At 42.0% G+C, this 21,715-nt stretch overlaps 1 protein-coding gene and 2 long non-coding RNA genes across 4 annotated transcripts; 2 read left to right on the top strand and 1 right to left on the bottom strand.

Annotated features, from left to right (window-relative positions):
• Positions 1-4,171: 4,171 nt before the first annotated feature.
• On the top strand, positions 4,172-5,040 carry LOC109526011 (uncharacterized). The gene is made up of 2 exons (XR_002170250.1): positions 4,172-4,382; positions 4,724-5,040. It is a non-coding gene; the product is annotated as an uncharacterized LOC109526011 (long non-coding RNA).
• A 639-nt stretch (positions 5,041-5,679) lies between these two features.
• tut7 (terminal uridylyl transferase 7) lies at positions 5,680-21,693 on the bottom strand. 2 transcript variants are annotated; one of them, XM_019886935.1, is made up of 29 exons: positions 21,562-21,693; positions 18,849-19,267; positions 16,709-16,863; positions 16,100-16,216; positions 15,837-16,014; positions 14,583-14,671; positions 14,357-14,408; positions 14,182-14,251; positions 13,896-14,022; positions 13,697-13,816; positions 13,491-13,625; positions 13,161-13,338; positions 12,452-13,086; positions 11,678-11,828; positions 11,356-11,442; positions 11,138-11,238; positions 10,564-10,621; positions 10,354-10,457; positions 10,187-10,276; positions 9,996-10,109; positions 9,392-9,469; positions 9,138-9,315; positions 8,804-8,851; positions 8,623-8,714; positions 8,151-8,266; positions 7,875-8,059; positions 7,472-7,539; positions 7,325-7,385; positions 5,680-6,833 (listed from the first exon to the last, which is right to left on the bottom strand). In XM_019886935.1, exons 2-29 carry the CDS (start codon positions 19,246-19,248, stop codon positions 6,775-6,777), a joined length of 3,846 nt encoding a protein of 1,281 aa, XP_019742494.1. In that variant the 5' UTR covers positions 19,249-19,267; positions 21,562-21,693; the 3' UTR covers positions 5,680-6,774. The 2 variants fall into 2 exon arrangements, with proteins under 2 accessions (XP_019742494.1, XP_019742504.1); XM_019886945.1 differs by having other exon boundaries at positions 21,588-21,691.
• LOC109526021 (uncharacterized) lies at positions 8,234-11,258 on the top strand. Its single transcript, XR_002170253.1, has 2 exons — positions 8,234-8,321; positions 11,172-11,258. It is a non-coding gene; the product is annotated as an uncharacterized LOC109526021 (long non-coding RNA).
• Positions 21,694-21,715: the final 22 nt, after the last annotated feature.

The raw sequence follows: 21,715 nt of genomic DNA, 5'->3' as shown, positions 1-21,715 counted from the left end.
TTCGGTATGATACTGTACACAAATGGACACAACTAAAATTACAATATTAAACATTTAGTACAGGTCTCATGTAGAATACAGTTCATTTATGAAATTCTTCTCACCTTTTTGCTCCACAGGATGAAGCTGATTCAGCCCGGCGGTGTTGGAGTGAGAAGTACGGTAATCTGCTGTACCTATGACTGCAACGCTTAAATACCTCTTTTCATGTTGACTTAACACAGTGAAGAATATTTGTTGTTCCTTGGTTGATTCTTGGAAGATTAATGTGTTTGAGCATGCAAACAATGGTGATATGATGATGTGAAGCTGCAAATTTCCCCTTTGTATGACTAATACACACAAGGGTTGCGGGGCGAGCAGGACCCTATCCCAGGTGTCTTCGGGCAGTAGGCGGGGGACACCCTCAACCGGTTGCCAGCCAATCGCAGGGCACACAGAGACGAACAACAATCCACGCTCACACTCACACCTAGGGACAATTTCGAGTGTTCCATTAACCTGCCAGGAATGCTTTTGGAATGTGGGAGGAAACTGGAGTACCCGGAGAAAACCCACACAACATGCAAACTCCACACAGGAAGGCCGGAACTGGAATCAAACCCGATACCTCTGCACTGTGAGGTCGACGCGTTAACCACTGGACCACCGGGTCGCCCTTATAAAAGTTTTCTAATGTATATTTTTTTCTTTTTGCTCTTTGCTCATAAATTGCAGGTCAGGGGTGTCCAAACTATTTGCAAACAAAATAGAAAATCATTTCATGTTGCTATTTTAAAAAATATATATTTTTGGGGTGGTGTTGCCTGCCCAGCCATGTCACCCTGTGCGACCGCACATCATGTGCATGCCAGAAACTGCTGCTGTTCTTTTGTGAGGGAGACAAAGTAATAGTAATAGCAGTGACCCAACCGGACAAAACCATGATACTTGACGCACCAAGTATGGAGAAGGCTGACTGCTGAGAGCTCTGTAAGTGACCTTTAGAATATTGTACCAAATATTATGTATGGCTATCTTGAACTGCAACTTTTCCAGAAAAAAAAACAACACTTTAAACTCATTTGATGTTTGATTTTATTTTTCATGTCTCGGAGAACAGTTGCAGTGTCTGCTATCCTGGTATTGCTGCAACACGTACCCTGGATTGTGCCTGGCTGACAGCCGGGAGGTGGCTTGTTTGACCTGGGTGCCCGTTTGTGATGATTTCATTCATTTATTTATTTTTTAGACAAAAAATAATTGGTGGGAGGTGTAAGTCAGGAGACCTGGTACGGTTGAGCCTTCTGTGGATTGACCGCAATCGTGGAGACCTGCGCATCCATCACCGCCCCCAAAGCCATGACGTCCACCGAGGCCACCACGGGCCCTCTGACCACTACCCCCGTAGCCACTACTTCCAAAGCCAGGATCACCCACCGAACCAATGGCTGTGGACTGTGCGCCAGTGCCGCTTCCAAATTTTGATCTGGATTGGGCCTGTTTGTTGTCCTGGTTTTGCCTCTGTCCTGTCTTAGAACGATGGTGCCAGATGGCCTCTGCACTGTGCATCAGCGTGGCTAAGATGAGCACACACGTGGCCATCGTCAGCATGACTTTCAGCAGTCTGGACATGTTGGTTAACCTGGAAGGGCAAAATATTAGGAAGAGATTTCAGTACAATACAGTGCACCACTGCACACAAATAAAATCACAATATTAAACGTGTGGGACAGGTCTCATGTGGAATCCAGTTAATGTATGAAATTCTCCTCACCTTTTTGCTCCACAGGTTGAGTCAGCTCGGCGGTGGTGGAGTGAGAAGTAATCTGCTGTACCAATGACGGTGACCCTTAAATACCTCTTTTCATGTTGACTTAATACTTCTTGTGAATGGTATTTGTTGTTCCTAGGTTGATTATTGGAATATTAATGTGTTTGAGCAAGCGAACTTACTTTGATATGATTATGTTCAGCTGCAAATATCCCCTTTGTGTGACAAAAGAAAAAAAGTCTTCCAAATTATTTTTTCTTTTTGCCGTTTTAAGATAATTCAGAGCAGGAGTGTCCAAAGGCTTTTCTTTTGCACAAGAATTTGAAACGCAGTGCAAATACGTAGTTCACTATATTCCGTATTGGCCCGAATATACAGAAAGAGGTGTTTTTTATATTGAAATAAGACTGAAAAAGTGGGGGTTGTCTTATATTCGGGGTCTAGACATTATACCCTTTCATGACGCTAGATGGCGCCAGATATCATTGAAGCGAATGCTGAACTTGACTCCCCAGGCCAAAGCGAACCCCTGTCACGAAGAATAAAAATAAAAATAGCGGTAGCACGAAGAAGAAAAATAAAAAATAGCGGTAAGAAAGAAAAGAGAAGAAAATAACAGAAGAGATAACAGAAAATGGAAAAACGTAGTGGCAATCTGGAGAAAAGTGGGTCGAAGATCGGCCAGGTTAACCGGCAGCTGAGGAGAAGTTATGATGTCATTTACATTTCAAAAACCAGAAGCCATTCATTAACGAATGTGATTGCACTTTAGTTTACATATTTAAATGTTCAGATATTAAGATTTGAATGAGGCAATATGCTTTTTCTCTCAGATATATTGTTATAATCATTTGTTTCAGATGTACTGTAATTATTTTCTGTATAAAAATTAATTTGGTGTTCAAAAAGTGTTTTTTCAAACTTGAGTCTTGAAAAAGAGGGGGTTGTCTTATAATCAGGGGCATCTTATATTCGGGCCAATACGGTAACTTGTACTCACACTACATACTCTTCGCTGAAATGAAGTGCGTGTGTGTGAGAGTGAATCATGGAGTGGTGTCCAAATCAGTTCTTGAGGGCCACTATCATGCATGTTTTTGATGTTTCCCACCTTCAGCAAACATGATTCAAATGTATCATTATCAGGCTTCTGTGGAGCTCGCTGATCTTCATGGAGAAAAGTAAATATTTGAGGCATGATAAACGTCTCAACCGGTTGCTTGGGCAAACACATCAATAGTCAACTAATCATCAATAGTCAATTAACCATCTTCAGAAAAATACGTTCTCACCTTTCCCAAATATTGTGCTTGGTCAACCTGAGATGAGTTATTTAAGTGGTTACGCCCCCACAAAAAACAAAACAAAACAAAAAAAACAGACAGGACACCACCGGGCATCATTCAGGCCCGGTCCACGGCTTCCAACAGTGTCCCACTCCGCTTGCCATATTGGGAGTGTGGAGAATGTCATAATGAACATTAGTATAGTCTCCTGCAGTCTTTCACATGTTCCATTAAAAAAATCGTTATATATAGTATGATGATCGGAATATTCATGCGTTTGATCAAACAACCAATTCAGATGTGTTCATCTTACCTCAAGTAGTTTACTTTGATTTTCATTGACTTGCATAAGTGAGTGAATTAAACCAATTCGGATGTGTTCATCTTACCTCAAGTAGTTTCCTTTGATTTTCATTGACTCGCATAAGTGGAAGAGGGCGTTTGGAACTCACATCGAAGTGCCTTCCCTCACTCACTCATAAATAGACTATTGAGGTACAAACTTATCTAAAGAAAGTAAAGCTTCATGACATTTTTTACACTTGAAAATAAAAATGCCAATAATTAAGTTTTTGCACTTGTATAGTATGCATTGTGACATTTCTACGTTTGTCTTTTAGTCAGGTGTAGGCTGGGTGGGAAGATGTCTGAAATTCATGATTTAGATAACGCAAAATGGAAACATGAAATGCATTCATTCATGAATGAAGAAACCCAGGTGCTGCATGAGTGTAAAAGAGACGTCTGACTAAACAACAGATTCAAAAAAAATTAATAATTAAAATATATAGCGTACCGAAGCATTAGTTAGTATCACGACACGGCTCTAGCGTGTTTAAGAAACATACATGCGCAGTCAGCTAAGGCATTCTTGTCATTCTCAGGCGTAAACTCGTTAAATCTTAAAAATTACATCTCAGTCATCAACCCATAAATTTCCCTCAGACGCCTTGATGAATGTACGAAGTAATAAAATCATTACACACCCGGTGGTATGTTTCCACTCCATTTTTTTTAGACGTAGAGTCATCCATTCCAAACCTTACGAACCCCTCAATTTACAGATTGTTCAACAACAGCGGCCATTTTGGAAGACTACACGGTGGGGTTGGGGGTGTAAAATGATTTGAGGGATGATCAACATGTGTCAACAAGTTACCTTGTCAAACACATTATTAGTCATTTAATCATCCTAAGAAAAGTTTTCACCCTTCCCAAACATCAGTTTTACGTCAACATGAAATAAGTATTTAAGTGTTCCTGTTTACCGTCAGTGGTACAGCACGTTGCTTTTCCGGACAAATCCAACAAACTGCTTCAGGTTCGATCTGTGGAGCGAAAAGGTGAGCAAGCGTCATACTTTAGCTGGATTTCACACAAGAACTTTACGTAATCAGGGATGAGAATTTGACAACAATCGGCAGATTTCCGCGGTTTTTTTGGGGACCAAACTGACTAATGACTAAATAAGTGCAAATCCGTGCCTGTTTACCTCATTTAATGTACCTTATGTGTGTTTGCCATTAGCAGCATCCAAGTTTTAGTCACGCCCCACCCCAGGTCTTCTAGTCATTTTTTTCTCGTTCACATCCCTGACTACATGTTTGTTTTTTTGTGATGCTTGTGTCCACTGGTGTACTGGACCGTATCATACTGAGATCTGTTCCGAATATATTGCCCACAGAGGTCAACCGATATGTCCAGACTGCTGAAGATCATCCTGGTGGTGGCCATGTGTGTGCTCTTTTTAGGCACACTGCCGTTTGGCGCAGAGGCCCGCAGAAAACACCGTACATTCAAGTTACAGCATGGCATCATCCGGGCCCAGTCCATGGGACCCAGGTGGCCGTGACTTGATGATACAACAAACAAGTGGGGATGAATAATTAAACACAGCACAACCAAGACAAGCTGTAAAAGTTTTAAAAAAAATGTCTTGTCATGTCATAGGAACAATTCTGTTCTCCTATACACGAAAAATAAAATGAATCCAAAACATCACCCAAATTTGAGTTTTTTTTTTCCTTCTTGATGACGTGAAGAAGTTGACAAACTAAGAATAGACTATAAATTAATGCACTCGCTAGAAACAAGTACACTTGCACAGTCTGCTTCTTTTCATTTCGGCTATTTAGGGCGCACTGCTGCAAATTGTCCTCCTCCATCAAACTCTGTCCTACCTCCTGACTGTACTTTTTACTCTCACAAATGTTTTTAACTTTTTTCGATGCCGTTTTCTGTGACCCTATGTTTATTTTTGGGACCAAGTTCAAAATGGTGCCAGCTCTTAATTTTTTTTTTTTTAAATTGGGGAGTTTGCAAGTTCTCCTTATGCCTGCGTGGCTTTTCTACGGGTACTTCAGTTTCCTCCCACTTTCCCAAAACATGCATCGTAGGTTAATTGAACACTATATTATCCCTCGCTGTGAGTGTGAATGGTCGCTTGTCTTAGTGTGTCCTGCAATTGGTTGGCAACCAGTTCAGGGTGTAATCATATACAGTAATACAATGAATAAATAAATAGAATGAAATCAATTCAATTCTATACTATATGCAAATGTACTGCAATGCACCTGACTATGAAATAATTTGTAATCAAGAAGAGTCCTCTGGAAGAGAAAATATTTCAGGACACCGTTGGGATTTGGTTTGAATTTAATGACTAAAATGGACTGCAAAGCCGTATCTGGCACACTGAACATCAATCAGTCAAAATCCAACACAAAAAAAGAAACAGTAAGGCTGCGGTCTTCAAAAACAACCAAAAGTTTACAATATCAACCACATTCTTTAATAAAATTCAACCTTACATCACAACTGCAATAAAGCGAGAGCGTCTATGAGTCACAAGCATTTTTTTAAATTTTTTTAAACATCTAGCAGCAACAGAAATAGAGGATCTCGACCCCCTCGCAGTGCGGCTACCAATCCGTGGCAGTCAAATAGATGTCTCTTCACCGTATTACTCTCTAAATGTAGGCCTTTAGCATGATTGCGTCCATCTAGACCATTTTTATTGGCTTGTGATAGCTTGCTCCAAAAGGGTGAGGACGGTTGGGTCTGCCAGTTTTGTTTATAAAAAAAGTGGACCAGCAGTCTCTTAAAATGAAACAATGATCCTAAAATATATACACACATCTACACAGAGGAAGCTACTTGTTAGCAACTTTTAAAGCAGATGGGGAAATGGGCTTGCGGGTATCAGTGCAAAGGACAAATCAAATTTAAAATATTAAAATAATATAAATTAAAAAATTATAATAAATGTGGCCAGGTAAAAGTTAAGGTCGTTTCACCATTGAAACATCAATATAAATAGAGATACAGAAATCAAGCAAGCTCATGTCAAACACTTTCAGAACAGTACAAAATTAATAGAAATAAACAATTCATGCTTTCATTGGCCAGAATAAGCTCTAGATGGCTTCCTATTTCACCAGTTTTTTTTTTTTTTAAACAACTAACTGAATATCAAAGATACATGGTCCAACCATCGTTGCGGGTGTTGTTAAAATCAACATTTAAAAAGGTGGGGTGGGGAGGGAAAGAAAAAATTAAAATAAAAACTTTAAAAAGGCCCAAGATGGCTTCAAGTCAAGGCGTCCTGGCTTTGGCTGTTAATTGGGCTCCTTGGTGTCAGCCCGACAGACCCCTGTTCACACTGACATGGTTTCCGGGGCGGGTCGCCGTCTGCCTGGACACAAGTTGAACCTCGAGGGTCTGTGCAGCCGCCGCTCACTCCACCGGGCTCTTCCTGTGACTGGAGCGACCTAAACTGCGGGTCGCTAAACTGCCTGAACCACAAGCAGAATACATTTTTGAAAAACACTGCTCAAAACTAAAACCGCACACCGTGTTATTGCAATAATTCTGTTATTTGAGGCATGTTCTTTCCCCTCGAGGCAATGCGCATGGACAAGGAAAATAAACCAGAACTTTCTTAAGCAATTTTACTTTTGGGTTGCACAATCAATATCAATATCAATATTTTTACCTGAGGAAAAATTCCATTGAAGTTGGGACATTGTGTTGAGTAAACATAGCTTGAACATAATTTGCAAATCACTGTATTCTGTTTTTATTTATGATTAACACAATGTCTACCTATTCCTACCTGTGGTAATGATGCAACGAGTAGCGTAGCTCCATGCTTGTTATATCAACGGAGAGCTGAGATTATTTTCTTTTTGATTATGTCAAAACCTCACTTTTGTAACTCATTTTACTGTGGCCGGTCAAAACGAAAATTACAGTCATTCAGAATCTGAAACAGACACAGACATACCTGCTTGTGGACTTAGCATCACATGTTGATGCCTTTTGTTCTCATCATTTAACGGTGAATTCTGGGGAAGGGAAATTCAACAGAGTCGTAAAAACAATGTCCAAAAATGTGTACATCTCATTCACGGACTTTAAACTAAATTCATACTTGTTTCTCTCTAAAATTCCTCACGAGGCCTGATGAGGGCGAAGGGAAGTTTTCCATTTTCATATTTCCTGTCAGACAGAATAGAAAAAGTTTAAGGCTCTCCAACTGGAGTAGCTAGAGGCGGGCATGGAGATATCTAATATTTTTTCAGTCAAGTATTCTTTCGGATAATCATGGATTTTGCTAAATCAAACATAAAAACTTGCATGTGAGTTGCTGATGTTATTTTCATCCACTTGAGGGCGCCATACTCAAATTGTAATATAGTACCCGTGACTTGGGAGTGTGAGTGTGTGTGTGTGTGTGTGTGTGTGTGTGTGTGTGTGTGTGTGTGTGTGTGTGTGTGTGTGTAGCATGAAAAAAAAGTACAGCATCCCTGAAAAGACAAAAAGACGTTGCGAACCTCTGTAGAGCTGACAGTCCTTCTTGATGTGAGCGCTGGATCCACACAGGAAGCAGCAGCGCGGCTCCGGAGCGTCCCGCCACCTCCAGTGTTCACTTTTGTGTCTGCACGGGAGGTCCTCCCCTGTGTCCACTCGCTCACGCATGCCGTCCGGCCTTCTCTCAGAGTCGTGCCTGTGCCTGGATCTGTGCGATGCAAAAAAAAAAAAAAAAAAAAAAAAAAAACACTTGTGTACCCGGTCCTTTCATGTTCGAGCCTGTGGCCGACGATACTCACTTCCGGCGCATTGGGCAGTCTTTCATAAAGTGACCGATCTTGCCACAGATGCGACAGCAGCGGTCGTTGGGGGCCACTTCTCCCTCGGTGAGGACTTGGGGGTCAAAAAAGTACTCCTGGGCAATTGTGCAGACGAATCACAAAGTCAAGACAAGAAGTTCAAGTTAGCAGGTGGGCAAATCAATGTCGTAAACCTCTTTTGACATTTCCTGTAACTGAACTGAACAAAAAGAAAATAAATGCGGTTTCGTTACCTTTGAAAAATAATGAAACATAAATGACTTTCTTTGAAGCCTTTAACAAAGACTATGAATGAAACTTAAAAAGCTGGTCTGGGACTAATGGTTAGGAATGCAGCTGGTGACAAAACGGCCTAGTATCAGGCTGTACAACTCATGCGCGGTCAGATCACGTTCACATTTTGACAATAACGCCACGTGAACACCAGGAGGTTGAAATGGCAAATACCAACCATCTGACGGGGGTACTCGGGAGGGAACGCCGTCACGGGGGTGCCAAACACAGTTCTGCCGTTGATGAAAGCCTTCATGATGAAATTGGTCACTGTAACAATGAAAGAACAAATGTGACGACGGAGACATATCTGAGAGACCACATCAACAAAACATGAAAATCAGTTAAAATGACTTTACTTTTCCTGGACAGACCAGCACCAAGATTGTGACTGAGGTCAAACGGATCTGCAGTGCGAAAAGAGAAACGGCATTTTGAGCACACAACCAAAATATATGCAGTGCAATTGCAAAGAAATAATTTTGAACAAAAACGTTTTGCAATTGCACAGAAAGACAATGGAAAACAAGTTTTCAAGCCTCGCGAGTTTGTCCCGTGCCTTCGAGGTGAAATGTCAACTTGGCTCAATTTTAAACATTAAAAGGCTGTTTCATCTCATTGAATGAACTCAAAACGGTGCCGTCGAAGTCAAACCCATATCCGCTCCCGCGAATGTCCGCGGCACCGACTAACCTTCGATGACGATGTATTTGGACGTCCACTGCTTGTTGAAGGTGGTGAGGCGGGCTTTCTGACGGGTGCACACCACGTGCTCTTTAAAGTCAAAGTCCTCCGTGTAGAAGCGGAGGAGGCCGAGCCACAGTTCCCCCACCGTCTCGGTGTTCGTTCCGTACTGCGGCCACCGACTGGGCTGCGAGTCAAGCAAAGAATGAGTACGTTGGCGCGATACGACGGGGACACAACCAAAGTTTATACAAGGTACCGACCAGTGTTTTTAAATCATCAAAGAAATACACATTCCAGCCATCCGCTATGACCTCGGGCTTGTTGTCACCGTCATAAAGCTGCAAAAAAAACACAACAGGTTTTACAAGATATGAGTCAGCGCATAGATGTGATGTTTTTTTCACTCAAAAAATTGGGCTCCAATTGCTAGCTAGCTATGGTGGCAGATAGTGATCAATTACTAAAAAAAAAAAAGATTTGCTTATAACTGTTAGGTGCAGCTCTCCGTTGAAATTTAACCAACAAAAAACAATTATTAATATTCTAAAAGTGTGATAGCTTCATCTTAGCTTTTATTTTGCTTTAACTTTTTTTTCTTTCCGTTAGTTTTAACTAGTGGGGTTACAATTTTTTTTTATCATTTCAAAAATAATTTGTTTTTAGTTTAGTTGGTGTATTTATTATTTTTGTATGGATAATTTGTTGAGCGCAAGAGAGAAAAAAAAATGTCACAATCCTAAAGTAAATTACAATTCCCAAAAGACTATTCGATCTTCTGTCAGGCCAGATATGCACTTCGGATTGGACGAGTGTCATTTTGGCGGGAACACAAAATACAACCTTCAGAATTTTGTTCAAATGTACCTCCTGTAACACGGGTATAAGAGGTGGATCCCTCTGCTGGAGGAAAAAGAGAACCATCAGGGTGTAGGCGTAAGACGAGAGACTGCCGCGCGAGGCATCGCCAATGTCACAAATCTGGAATTGGAACAGCAACATGATTACGCAAAAGGAGCAACATTTCAAAGACAGCTCGTGGTCTGTGACATACAGACCTTGGCAAACACCTTCATGACATAACAGAGGATCTTCACCCTCCTGTCAATGGCGGCGTACAACGCCAGCAGCCGCGTGTTGTGCAAAGCCTGCAGGTGGAAAGCAAACCTTTAATTGCGTGCGATAAGACACTTGAGTCGGAAACAAATTGCCGTGAACTTCCTACCAGTCGATTGTAAAGGCTTATGTCCCCCTCCAGACCAGTGCGGACGTGGTAGAACTTCACAATGGGGACTTTGGCTGTAGTAATTGGCAGGATGTTCCTCAAATCTTTGAGGACAGAGGAGAAAAAAAAAACAAATAGATAAAAATTAAAAAACCCAAATCCGCAATACATTAGCACGTACAACTTGAATGAGGATCAAATGCTTTTTACCAGGGTGTTTCCTCAGAAGCTTTGCAAGGCGCTCAATTATATTGATGCAGTCAACATCCTGAGGAGAAAAAAATTGGAAGCAAAGTCATATTTTTGTAACCTGAGATACGAAAACCAGTGATGAACCCATAACACAGTAGCATCAAAACATCGGAGTCATGTCTGCGATGCAAGGCAGATTTACTCCAATTAATATCCTGGATGTAGCGCTGCCGTTTTAAGTCCATTTCATACGAGTTAGCATGGAGAAAAATTAATTTTGGTTGCTGCTGTTTACAGTTTGTACCAAGCAAAACGTGTCCAGCGTTACCGATCCCACTCCCCCCCTTTTTTTTGACCCCTTCATGGACCCTGTAACCTGATAACATGATAAGCTGTCCGCTGTAGTAACCACTGTCTCTCAAAGGGTTAATATATATACATATATATATATAAAAAAACACAACACTTTTTTGTTGATATTTTCAGTGACAATTAAGGTCATTACAATCATGATGTGAAATTTTCATTCCATTTCAGCAAATAAGACTGTTTTACAAGCACACCGTGTAAATCTGACAATAAGATGACATACGTCAATGTTGTCCTGGCCCTCTCGCACCATGCAGATGTCAAGGTCACTCTGCCTGAAGCCAAAACCATTTTTGGAAGATCCAAACAGCTGCAGCCGTGCACCTGGCCACAAAATAAAGGCAGAAATAATTCAAGTCATCCCACTGAGACTTCAAGGACAGGTTTGCAGTCCATCACAGAAATTCAACATTCAAAATAGTGATTGAGGTTTTACTTCACCAGGGAACTGTCGCCTGACAAAGGTCTCGAGATCTTGCAGGATGCGTTCTCTGACGGCCATTTCCAAGTCATCGGGGGCAAAGTCCACTGGAAACAACAACCAACATTAGATGTGCATTGATTTTTAATCTGTTTCACAATTTTGGACTGGCAGCTGATAAAAAAGTAGTACAAAGTAGATAACAGTTCGGTCCAGTCAATAAGTCTGTGACTGTGATGTCAAATGCAACGATCGGGATGACGACGCTCGCGGAAGCAACCGCTTATGTTTCCACACTTGTGCCTCAAACAACATTAATGATACGTAAGGGTTTACACTCACCAAAACACTGCTCGCAGACTTGGTCAAGCACGTTGAGAAAGTCCGGTGTCATTGGGGGCAACGGCCGCAACTCCACCTTCTTGAAATCCTCTGGACAATCTTTCTTCAAGTGGCCATCACGCTTGCACAAGCTGCACACAACCGCGTGCGACTGGGACGGACGGATGAGAGGGAAATATTAGGAGGATCATGTGCACAAAAATAACTTTGGACCATTTCATGTTTGTAAAAATAAATAAATAAATAAAATTGGTGCGATGGTATTTCCGGGTGGCAGAACGGGAATAACAAACTCTGGCCTGTCCTGAACTGTAAATGACCCCCCCCCAAAAAAATGTTTTGGGGGTTGTGCCGCAACATATTACGTTTTCCCAATTTCCTTAAATAAAATACAAAAATGAAACACTGTGACTTGTACTGTAAGCTGTGACTACAAAAATGTCAACCAAAACCTATAAGAACAGCTGAACTTTATTGGGGGTTAATCAGAGGCCCTTAAAATAGTGGCAGGTGTGCGCTACCTTCCATTGAACACGCGTTTGAATGTGTTTAATGAAAGATGTCATCACATTCGATGTTATAAGAGGGTGTGCACACTTGTACATTTTTTTTACTTCCACTTTTGGAGTTGTTTTTTTCCCCCCTAATTGAGTTGCTTTGAAATGACTTCTTGGTCGCTCTTTTTTTTTTATATCACAAAAACCTGATATTTGAAAAAGGGCATGTCGTCTTTACATCCACTGTGATGATGATTGATGAGAATAATACACCCACCTTTCCTCTCGTGAACGCATGCTTGCTGAACTGATATGACTTTGTGGTCGGCATGTGGTGTTTATTTTCCGGGAGCTCATTTTCGACGGTGTCTGGTAAGCGCGGAGGTGAGGCGACAGCGGGCGCCAGTTCTTCCTCCTCTTCATCATCATTCGAACCCGGGGTGTCCAAATCTGGAGGTTCCTCATCAGACAAAAGCTCCTCCCCCGAGATCTCGTCCACGGGGAAAATCTCCTCGTCCTCCGTGGTGAAGCTGTCCAAGTGACGTCTGCCTCGCGCCTCGGCATCTTCGTCCTCCTCTTCCTCAGAGAAGCTGCTCTTCCCCAAGTCCGCCTTTTCCTTCTCCCCTTCAGAGTCGCTGCCTTCCTCGATTTCATCCTCTTCCTCAATGATGCAATCAGAGTCTTCGGGGCCGTTTTCTTCACGTTGACTTTGGGACCGAATGCTCAGCTGACTCAACTCTTTCCCCTCACATGAGTCCTTTGCACTTCGTGCTGCCATCTTGTGATTGGCTGCCGGCGTGTTGAGGGGCAGTGCAAAGTACCTGTAGGTTGTTTTGAGGCAATGCAGGATGTAGTCATACATTTGCTGGCTGTTAACAGAGCGGGCCACATTTCTCTTGACAGCAAAAGGGTCTATAAGCAACAGAAATATACATGAGTTTTGTGCTCACGTGCTCACACTCAAAATCCGACATTCTGCTTATTACCCTCCACGGCGATGCGTTTCTTGGGCCAGTCTTTTAACTCTCGGGAGAGGACAGCGCCGGTCCGTACGCTGACAACGTTGTCGGCCATGTTGAACTCCAGGGAATAGAAGCGGAGCATTTCGACCCAGAGAAAGCCGATCTCCACAGGGGGGTGAGGGTTCTGGAAAACCAGTGGAACCTAAAAGGCAAAGGAAACTTCATTCAAGGGGGTCCACGGTTGACAAGTTACCAAAATATGATGCTTGTAAGTTACGAACTGAGCACAATGAAGCAGTTTGGGCAGTGACCTAAGGCACACACAGTTGCCGTAGTTCTACTGTGAATGTTTACCTTTCCCTTCATGGGTGTACCCTCTGGTGGCTGCGGTGCATCTTTGGCGGACGAGGTGCAAGTCCAGTGCAAGTGTCCATCCTCCACGCATGTGAAGTTGAAGTCTGAAAGCTTGCTCAGTGAAAAAGTCTTGATCTAAAAACAGAACAGACCACCGTTAAAAATCAAGTTTGAAAAGCTAACCTAGCCCCAAATGAACTACAGACCGCTTGATTCAGATACGATGGCAAGAGGGGCTCTTTGCGCTGTTGTAAAAAGTAGATGACCATGAGTGCAAAGACATATGGAGGGAGCCCTCCCTCCTCCGCACGGTCGATTTGACAGATCTACAACAAATAAAAAAGTAAGACGTGGTATCATTTAGATTTTTGATTTTGGAAAGAGTTCAACGGTAGCGAGCTTTACCTTAGCCCAACGCCGAAGTCCAAGAACCAGTGGGGGGAGGAGATGCTCCTGCTTGGCTAGGGAGGCTAGATAAGAGGTGGTTTGGAACGCATTTTCATTTCCTGCACTTACTTTGCAGAGCAGACCACTGTGAGGAAAAAAAAAATGGCTGAATGACATTGTGCAGTTATTTGCTTCACACTCCTGTCGCATATTCTTGTTGAAATTCACGGCAAAGTCGATGCCCATAAGTGAATTTTTGATTGCCAGGAACTGGCTGATTTAAACAGCTGGCTGGGCCACGCACCTCTTCTTTTCTTTACAGATGACTACGGGGACACGAGCATGAAAATCGGCTTCCAGATCAACAAAAAGAGCTGAGGAGACACAAACAATACCCTTAAATAGAAGACACTATCTCCGACATTTCTGGTTGTCCCAAAACCATTTTGTTGGGGTCAAACAGAAAAAAGGTGACTCACGGCTCACGGTGAGACACTCTTTGACCGACAACAAGACATCTGGCTGATGCATCTGTGAATACATTCCATTTCAAAGCCTTTAAACAACATAGATATAATGTAAAAAAACCAAAACAAAAAAAACAAAAAAAAACAAAAAAAAAACAAAAGAGAACACGTGAATATGGTGCATTCTGCAAATGCCACATTCTCGAGTGCATGGATGTATTTGCGCTGGCCGACTCACGTGAGGTGGATACTGTATGTCGATGTTGACATCAGAATCCTTGAATCCAAACTTAGTGCAAGATGATCCATATAACCGAAGCCGGATCTCTACAGATTTGGCAGACAAGTAACACCGTTACCAGCCATGCACCAACCAACAGCGTGCGGTACGCGCTGTAAATCACAATTCAAGTACGCATATTCATGGTTCACCATTCACAAAAAGTGCACACCGATTACTTTTTATTGTGGAACGCAACTCACCGATTCACAGCTACCGCTGGATTTTTGTGTTCTTCCTCTAACACCCTAAGGCAGGGGTGTCAAATTCATTTTAGTCGCGGGCCAATTTGGAGTTATGTCTTCCCTCGTAGGGGGTCGTTATGACAGTGAAACCACAAAATTATTATTTGTCCACAACAAATTCACAGATTACTAGTTTTGAAATCAGTCAAGTCAATTATAACAGTTTGTTCAATCATTGTTCAAGTGAGTGTAAATTGTGGAACAAAATTATTGCAAAATCCAGGGGTGTAGTGGGCGTGGTACGCGGGGGTACGCCGTCCACCCACTTCTCCCGATGCCACATTCAATTTTTATTGAAATGTTTGTTGATCATTGTTCTGATGCGAGTTATGCTTAACAATGTTGGCCTGTGATTATTTTGGAGTCGTAAAACATTAAATTTAACGTTAGTTCAACTGGTGTTGTAGCCTATGATAGATGTTCTGTATGTATATATAGAACATCCCAGAATCGCGTACACCCACTTAAAAAATCCCCACTACACCACTGGCAAAACTCAACGTTATTTATTACACATGACAATTTGACATTTCGGGACACATTTTAACAAGTTGACACACATGATTTGCTTTCGCGAATTTGCCAGGTCATTTGCGAAAAGCAAATGACCTGGCGGGCCAGATCTGACCACCGGGCCTTGAGTTTGACACCTGTGCCCTAAGGTGCTGCCAAACAGCAGTAATTGCTATTTTGAAAGCATGTAAAGCGTCAGTGTACTTTCGGTCTGGAAATCAATCATCATTATTTATAACAAGTTTGAAATGAAAAAGTGTTTTCTGCTCGTGGTTTGTGGTATGTTCACTGTTTAAACTATTAATCGAGGCAATTACAAAAATGTTTCGTGGGTGTCGATTACTCTTTTTTTTGGTGCTATTTGCGGTCGCCTCTCTTTATTCCTCAGGTATAACGGGGGTGGGTTAACTGTGTGACTAATACCGCGATCAACAAAAATGTTGAGGCGGCTCACCAGGCAGGACGGACAGGAGCAGATCTTGCATGAGGGACACGACACACCGTCTCCCCTCAACATCACAGTCATCCATTCCATGCTCGCGGACCACAGCCTCTAAAGCGGCGGTCAATGCGTGAACATGCTCGGGGCCGGGAGGCAGGATCTCAGTCAGCATGGCATGCTCTTTCTTCTCCTGCAGACGCAAACACAACACGTCCGCATCCGGTTTTTACAACTCACAAATATACTGGAAGCAAACTCTGGCGATGCCGACTCACCCTGAGCCTCCGCTTGTGCCGCTTGTCTCGGATGTGCCTGTTGGCATCAGACACCGAGTCCAGGAGAACGTCGCAGAGGGCGCAGGTGTAAAGTGCGTTCGGCTTGCTGTTGGATTTCTGATGAACAGAAGAGGGCGCAGATGTGACAATTGACGACACAATTTGACAAGAGTGACTACAAAGCAAGATTGCCAGAACGGGAAGGAAAGAAATATCATTGACCATATTTTGTAACAGCACACAAAATATAAACTAATGGATACATTTTAATTTGCCAAATTTTGAGGTAAAATCCGCTAAATTAACACAACAAAAGTTACACGACTCTTGAAAATGTAAGTGCTCGCCGACCAGAGTTAAAAATCAGAGAGCTACACTTTGCCTGCCCTTGCGCTAGTGTCAACTGAGCCTGAGCATGATTATTACATTCATCACTCCACACCAGAGGCAGCATGACTTAAATATTTCTGACTTTGTGGCTTATTGTGAATTGTTTTGGTATGAAATCTGCAAGGTGATGGGAGGTATTAAAAACTTTTAGGAGTAATAATTGCATTGATTATAAGACATGTTGAGAGTGAGCAGCTCTGCGAGTGCTATCCCGTGTACCTTCTTCAGACAGTGAATGTCATCTTTGCTTAAACGCATCTCGGCCTGCCGCAGAACTTGCAGATCTTTGGCTGAGAGTGAAGACTCTTCATTTGCGAGTTCCCGGTCCTCTTCAGCAAAATTTCTCCGCTTGTTTCTTGGCCGACGTCTTTTGCCTTTTGGAACAAAAGAAAGAAGATCATGAGATGAAAAAGAAAAACCGATATAGTGACGCATTACATTTTTGAAATCCAGGGTAGGAACAATTGAAACGGTCAAAGGAAAAAAATTGCAAAGAACTGTATGTCTTATAAGCCATGTGCAGCCCCCGCACAGCATTCACATGTAATGTTTGTTGCACTCATTTTACCATTTTCCCTAATATTGTTTTATGATTAGCTCATGAAATACTGAGTGCATGGAATTATTGCAATTCCATCCATTGCCTGTATGCAAATCCTGCTCAAGTTTTATGGGGTGCTTGCGCCTATCCCCAGCTGACTTCGGGCGAAAGGCTCACTACACTCTGGACTTGTCCCAAGTCAGTCGCGGGCCACATATAGAGAGACTGACAACCATTCCAACTCACATTAACACCATCACTGACTGGTGACTGAACAGCGCGGCTGCCTGCAACCGAAGCCTGTACCACTACACCATTACTATTTAAATTTATATACAAATGACATATTTTGAATTTCCATATGCATTTCAAATTGTGCATTTATTGTGAAAAAAATAAAAAAATAAATATTAAAATGAACAATTTTGCATCCTGCAAACCATCTTGTACAGGCTGATGTTTGCCACTTATCCTATCCCAAGCGAGTTGAGACGAAAGGCTCACTACACTCACCAAGTCACAGAGCACAAACACACAAAACCACAGACTCTCATATTCACACCACCACTAAGTTGGAAGTTTGGTGAACCCCCACCGCCCACACCAAAGTCAGGCGAACATAGCAGTCACTACAATTTTACATTATTATTGTATTTTAGAAAAACATGTAATTAGGGCTGGGCAATATGGCAAGAAGATTTTTTTTTTTTTTTATCTCGTCCAATCTCAAAGTTTCACAATTTTTTTTAATATAGTTATTAAATTGCCAGTTTTAAAACATTTGCACTGAAAACTGAACTACAGAGCAGTTCAACGTTTTATTTACATAAAAATTAATTTTAAAACAAAATAAAAAAAGATACACAAAAAAAACGTATTCAAAAGTACAATAAATGCAACACAATATAAAATAATACAGTCATCTAGTTAAAGATCATGAGTGCTTTAGCAGGTATTCAAGACGTAAAATAAACACATTTCCCCCCTCAGGAATCATGAAAGTGCCTTAAAATAGAAATACAAATTTCAAGTAATAATGCTACATACAGTGCTGACATCATTTGTACTTGCAAATATGATGAAAAGATGAGAAAAAAGATGACAAGATTAATTGCTGCTTTGGACGGGTAGCTCGATAGTAACGGCTAAAGTACTCGTGTAACTCTGCTTGCATTTTTTATGCTTCCCACAAAAACATTTTGGTAGTGGTACTAGTCCAAATGATTAAGCAGGCTTGTTCTGTTGCCCTCCCCTCCTTTTTTTTTTTTTTTTGGAGGGAACCGACCGCCTACATGCCTTGCACATCGCCTTCATTTGCTCCACATTGCCGCCACACAAATGACGGTGAGTTATTTCTCTTGGAAAAACCACATCATCTTTGAACGTTAACGCTAAATTGCGTCTTTAACTGCATATTCGGTCATCATTTACTTCTTTCTATGACTTTTTGTTTATGTCTTCAATTTGCAAATGAAAGTAGAGCATGAAAAGGTTGACTCTGATTGTTGTCACACACATTTCCGTGGCGACGAATCAGGTAATTATGTTGGAACCTGATTACAATAATCAAACCGAAATGTATCTCAAAAATCTAATCTCGATCATATCGCCCAGCCTTAGTTTACGTTAAACTTTTTTTTTTTAACCTCATTTAAAAATGACCTGGCCCTTCTGTTAGTTTTAAATATAATAAAGTGGCCCTTGCATGAAAAAGTTTGCAGATCCCTGGTCGACAAGAAATAGCCAGAAGTACCACAGACAAATGCCATCCCAACTGCATCCCCCACCATGCATTTTGAACAAACTCAGAAATCCCACCTGCATTAAGAACATTTCCATCAGTAGTATCCCTCCTCCACATATCCCTGTCCTCATGCGGACCTCCATCACGGAAGCTCTTTCCCCACTGTTGTTGCAAATGCTCCCTCCAGTTCTCTTCTCGAGTCCCGCCGCTGTTTTCCGGACTCCAAAACCGATGGAGATCATCCCTCTGCAAGGGGCTGTGGCCGCCTCGGAAGGCTCCAGGGGAATAAGCCAAGGGCCCAAATCCCCCCCTCTTTGGGCTGGACCAGTATGGGGCTCCCTGGTTCCTCTTGCCTTGCTGTCCTCCATCCGTTCTGAAAGTCTGTCCTCTACTCTGGTCCTGGCTCCTCCAACCGTCGGCGGCTGCTCCCCAGCTACCTGACCTTGTCCAGTTGTGCCTGTCCGAGTTCTCCATGGTGCGCTAAAAGCTAAAACTACAAAGCAAGGAAAGGTTCAATCAACACATGCATCATAATTCCTGTGGGTGCCAGTAAATTTACCATGAGCATTTAAGACAGGTGACAAACTCAACACGTGGGACTACTCTGGACCGCCATGCCATTTTATGTGGGCTGTGAATGCTTGCCACAGTTTTTCAAATGACCCTTTCAAAATAATATGATACAACAATAACGAAATGCAGGATAAATTATGCAATACAGTAAAATTATTAGGAGGGTCACACCTAATACATCAAGTAAAAGAAAAAAATTGGGTTCTACATTAACAAAGGGGCTACTACGAAACCACCCAAATTTGTAATGCCAACCGGGCCATTACAAATTTAACCAATTAACACGTTGGAATCGACACATTCTGGCTTTTAAAAAATAATTAATGTTCAACATTTAGATTTTTTTATCATCTTAAAATGATCAATCATCATTGATCTTTTAATAAAAATGCCTTCCTTTTTTTTTGTGCATTGGGTTAAAACATTTGATCCGGAACAGCTTCGAAAAATATAAAGCCCAGAAAATGTCAAATGTTAAATATGCAATTACATTTTATACAGGAGAAAAAAAAAATAACATCCAAAAACAGAAATTACACTTAATATTTTATTGAATGGGTAAATAATACAGCTTAAAGACGCTAGATATGAAATTATCGTATTATATTAATATACTGTCTCCAGTGCGGGTTCTGGCAGGGCCACCAGCTAAAAAAGACTTAATGTCGGACCCTGGAGAAGTTTAACTGTCTTGCACTCTGGTAACAAATTGCAGCTCAGAATTTGTCACTGCTACAAATTTTCTGGGAGATGTGGAGCATTACCAGACAAAACCAGAGGGCTGCTAATGTTTATGGGCATGACTGTATTTACAAAGTTTTGACCTCAACCCAATTGAGCTGCTGTGGCATGACCTCTAGAGAGCTATTAACACCAGACATCCCAGGAATCTTGCTGAACTGCAACAGTTTTGTAAAGAGGAATGCTTCAAAATTCATCCTGATGGTTGTGCATGTCTGAACTGCAACTACAATTTTTTTTTTGTTGTTGTTGAGGTTATTGCTGCCGAAGGAGGGTCAACCAATTATTACAACCAGTTTTACTCTTTCCTGCGCATCCTGTATAGGTTGTTGGGGGAAGAGCGGCCTCCTCTCCCCCGCGTGCTCGTTGAATTTCGGACGAGGAGAATGTTGGTAATTCAAATAAAGGCTGGAGTCGATGAACAGTTCCTTCGAAGCTTTTAATAACGGAATATTCCGGGCACCGGCGAATTACAGACAATGGCTGCGCGTCACGAAGCAGGAAAAGACTCGCATCATTTTTATACCATCAGAAGGGCGGTACCGGGGCGCAAAGTGTGATATCATAACTTTCGTTTCTCCTAAACCGATTCTCAGCTTGGCGCATTACAAAGTTTGTGCGTCTTCAGTAGGGAGTATTCCAATTCTAGGTGATGATTGTTACAAGGACGCCAAGCTACACTGCGGGCATGGGAAAGTTATACAGCATGACTGAATATGAGCAGAAAACAGACTTCAAGGTTTACATGTTATGCTCGAGAAAAAAAACGGGAACATAGAATTGTTTGTGTGTTAGGCGTACTGTACAGATAACATTAATGCAGAAATTTATACAAGAGTTCACATATTTTCCCTCCCACTGTACCGTTTTACACTTTTAGTGATAAACCATTATGTGGTTTTGTAACCTTAACAAGGCCCCAACAACGAGGATGTCGCCTGCGATGTCAACAAGTTTTGACACCTGATTCAAGCAATGCAACGTGTTGTACTAAAGCTAACCTTGTGTGTAACTTTGTCATTTTGACCTCTCACAATAAGAGGTTGACGTTAAGGGTCGGGGAAAAAAAAACGCAGCCCCAACCAAGAATCCAAGATCTCCTTACAGACTTCTTACAAGAGATTATGTCATGGCGTTAGCGTGGACTAGCATGCCAGCATGTGCGCAATGCTTCTACTTCTGCTTCTGACTTTTGCTTCTTCTTCCATGAGTTGAAGGTTCACAAACTTGCTAAACGTGCAAAGAAGCACAGGAATAACCCATCTTAAGCGGACTATGATATCGCCAATCACGGTTAACGCCGCTGTTAGCCGTGTAGCATCCAAAGCTAAGCCACCTAGCTAACCTACTTAGCCACTAATGCTAGCTATGTTTTGCACGGTTTTTCTGTTCAACTATTCAGCGCGTAAGTACGCCGACGACAGCACAATGCAATACACTACTACTTCGTAGTTATAAAGGTAACTTCCGTACCTTTAAAATGTGGACAAATGACATACTTGAAGCTTGGTTTCTGGGCCAGACTTTGTTTTTCAACGCCGCTCCGGCATTGACTTTTGTGAAAGTGTCCGGCTTGCCTGTTTTGCAGCGGCGGGACAAGCAGCTTCGTGTTCCGCCCACCACAGCA

The sequence above is a fragment of the Hippocampus comes genome, unplaced genomic scaffold, assembly GCF_001891065.2.
Source record: "Hippocampus comes isolate QL1 unplaced genomic scaffold, H_comes_QL1_v1.1 scaffold155, whole genome shotgun sequence".
In the NCBI taxonomy this organism is placed as follows: domain Eukaryota; kingdom Metazoa; phylum Chordata; class Actinopteri; order Syngnathiformes; family Syngnathidae; genus Hippocampus; species Hippocampus comes.
Note: the sequence above shows the minus strand (reverse complement) of the source record. Positions and strands in the feature narration are given on the sequence as shown.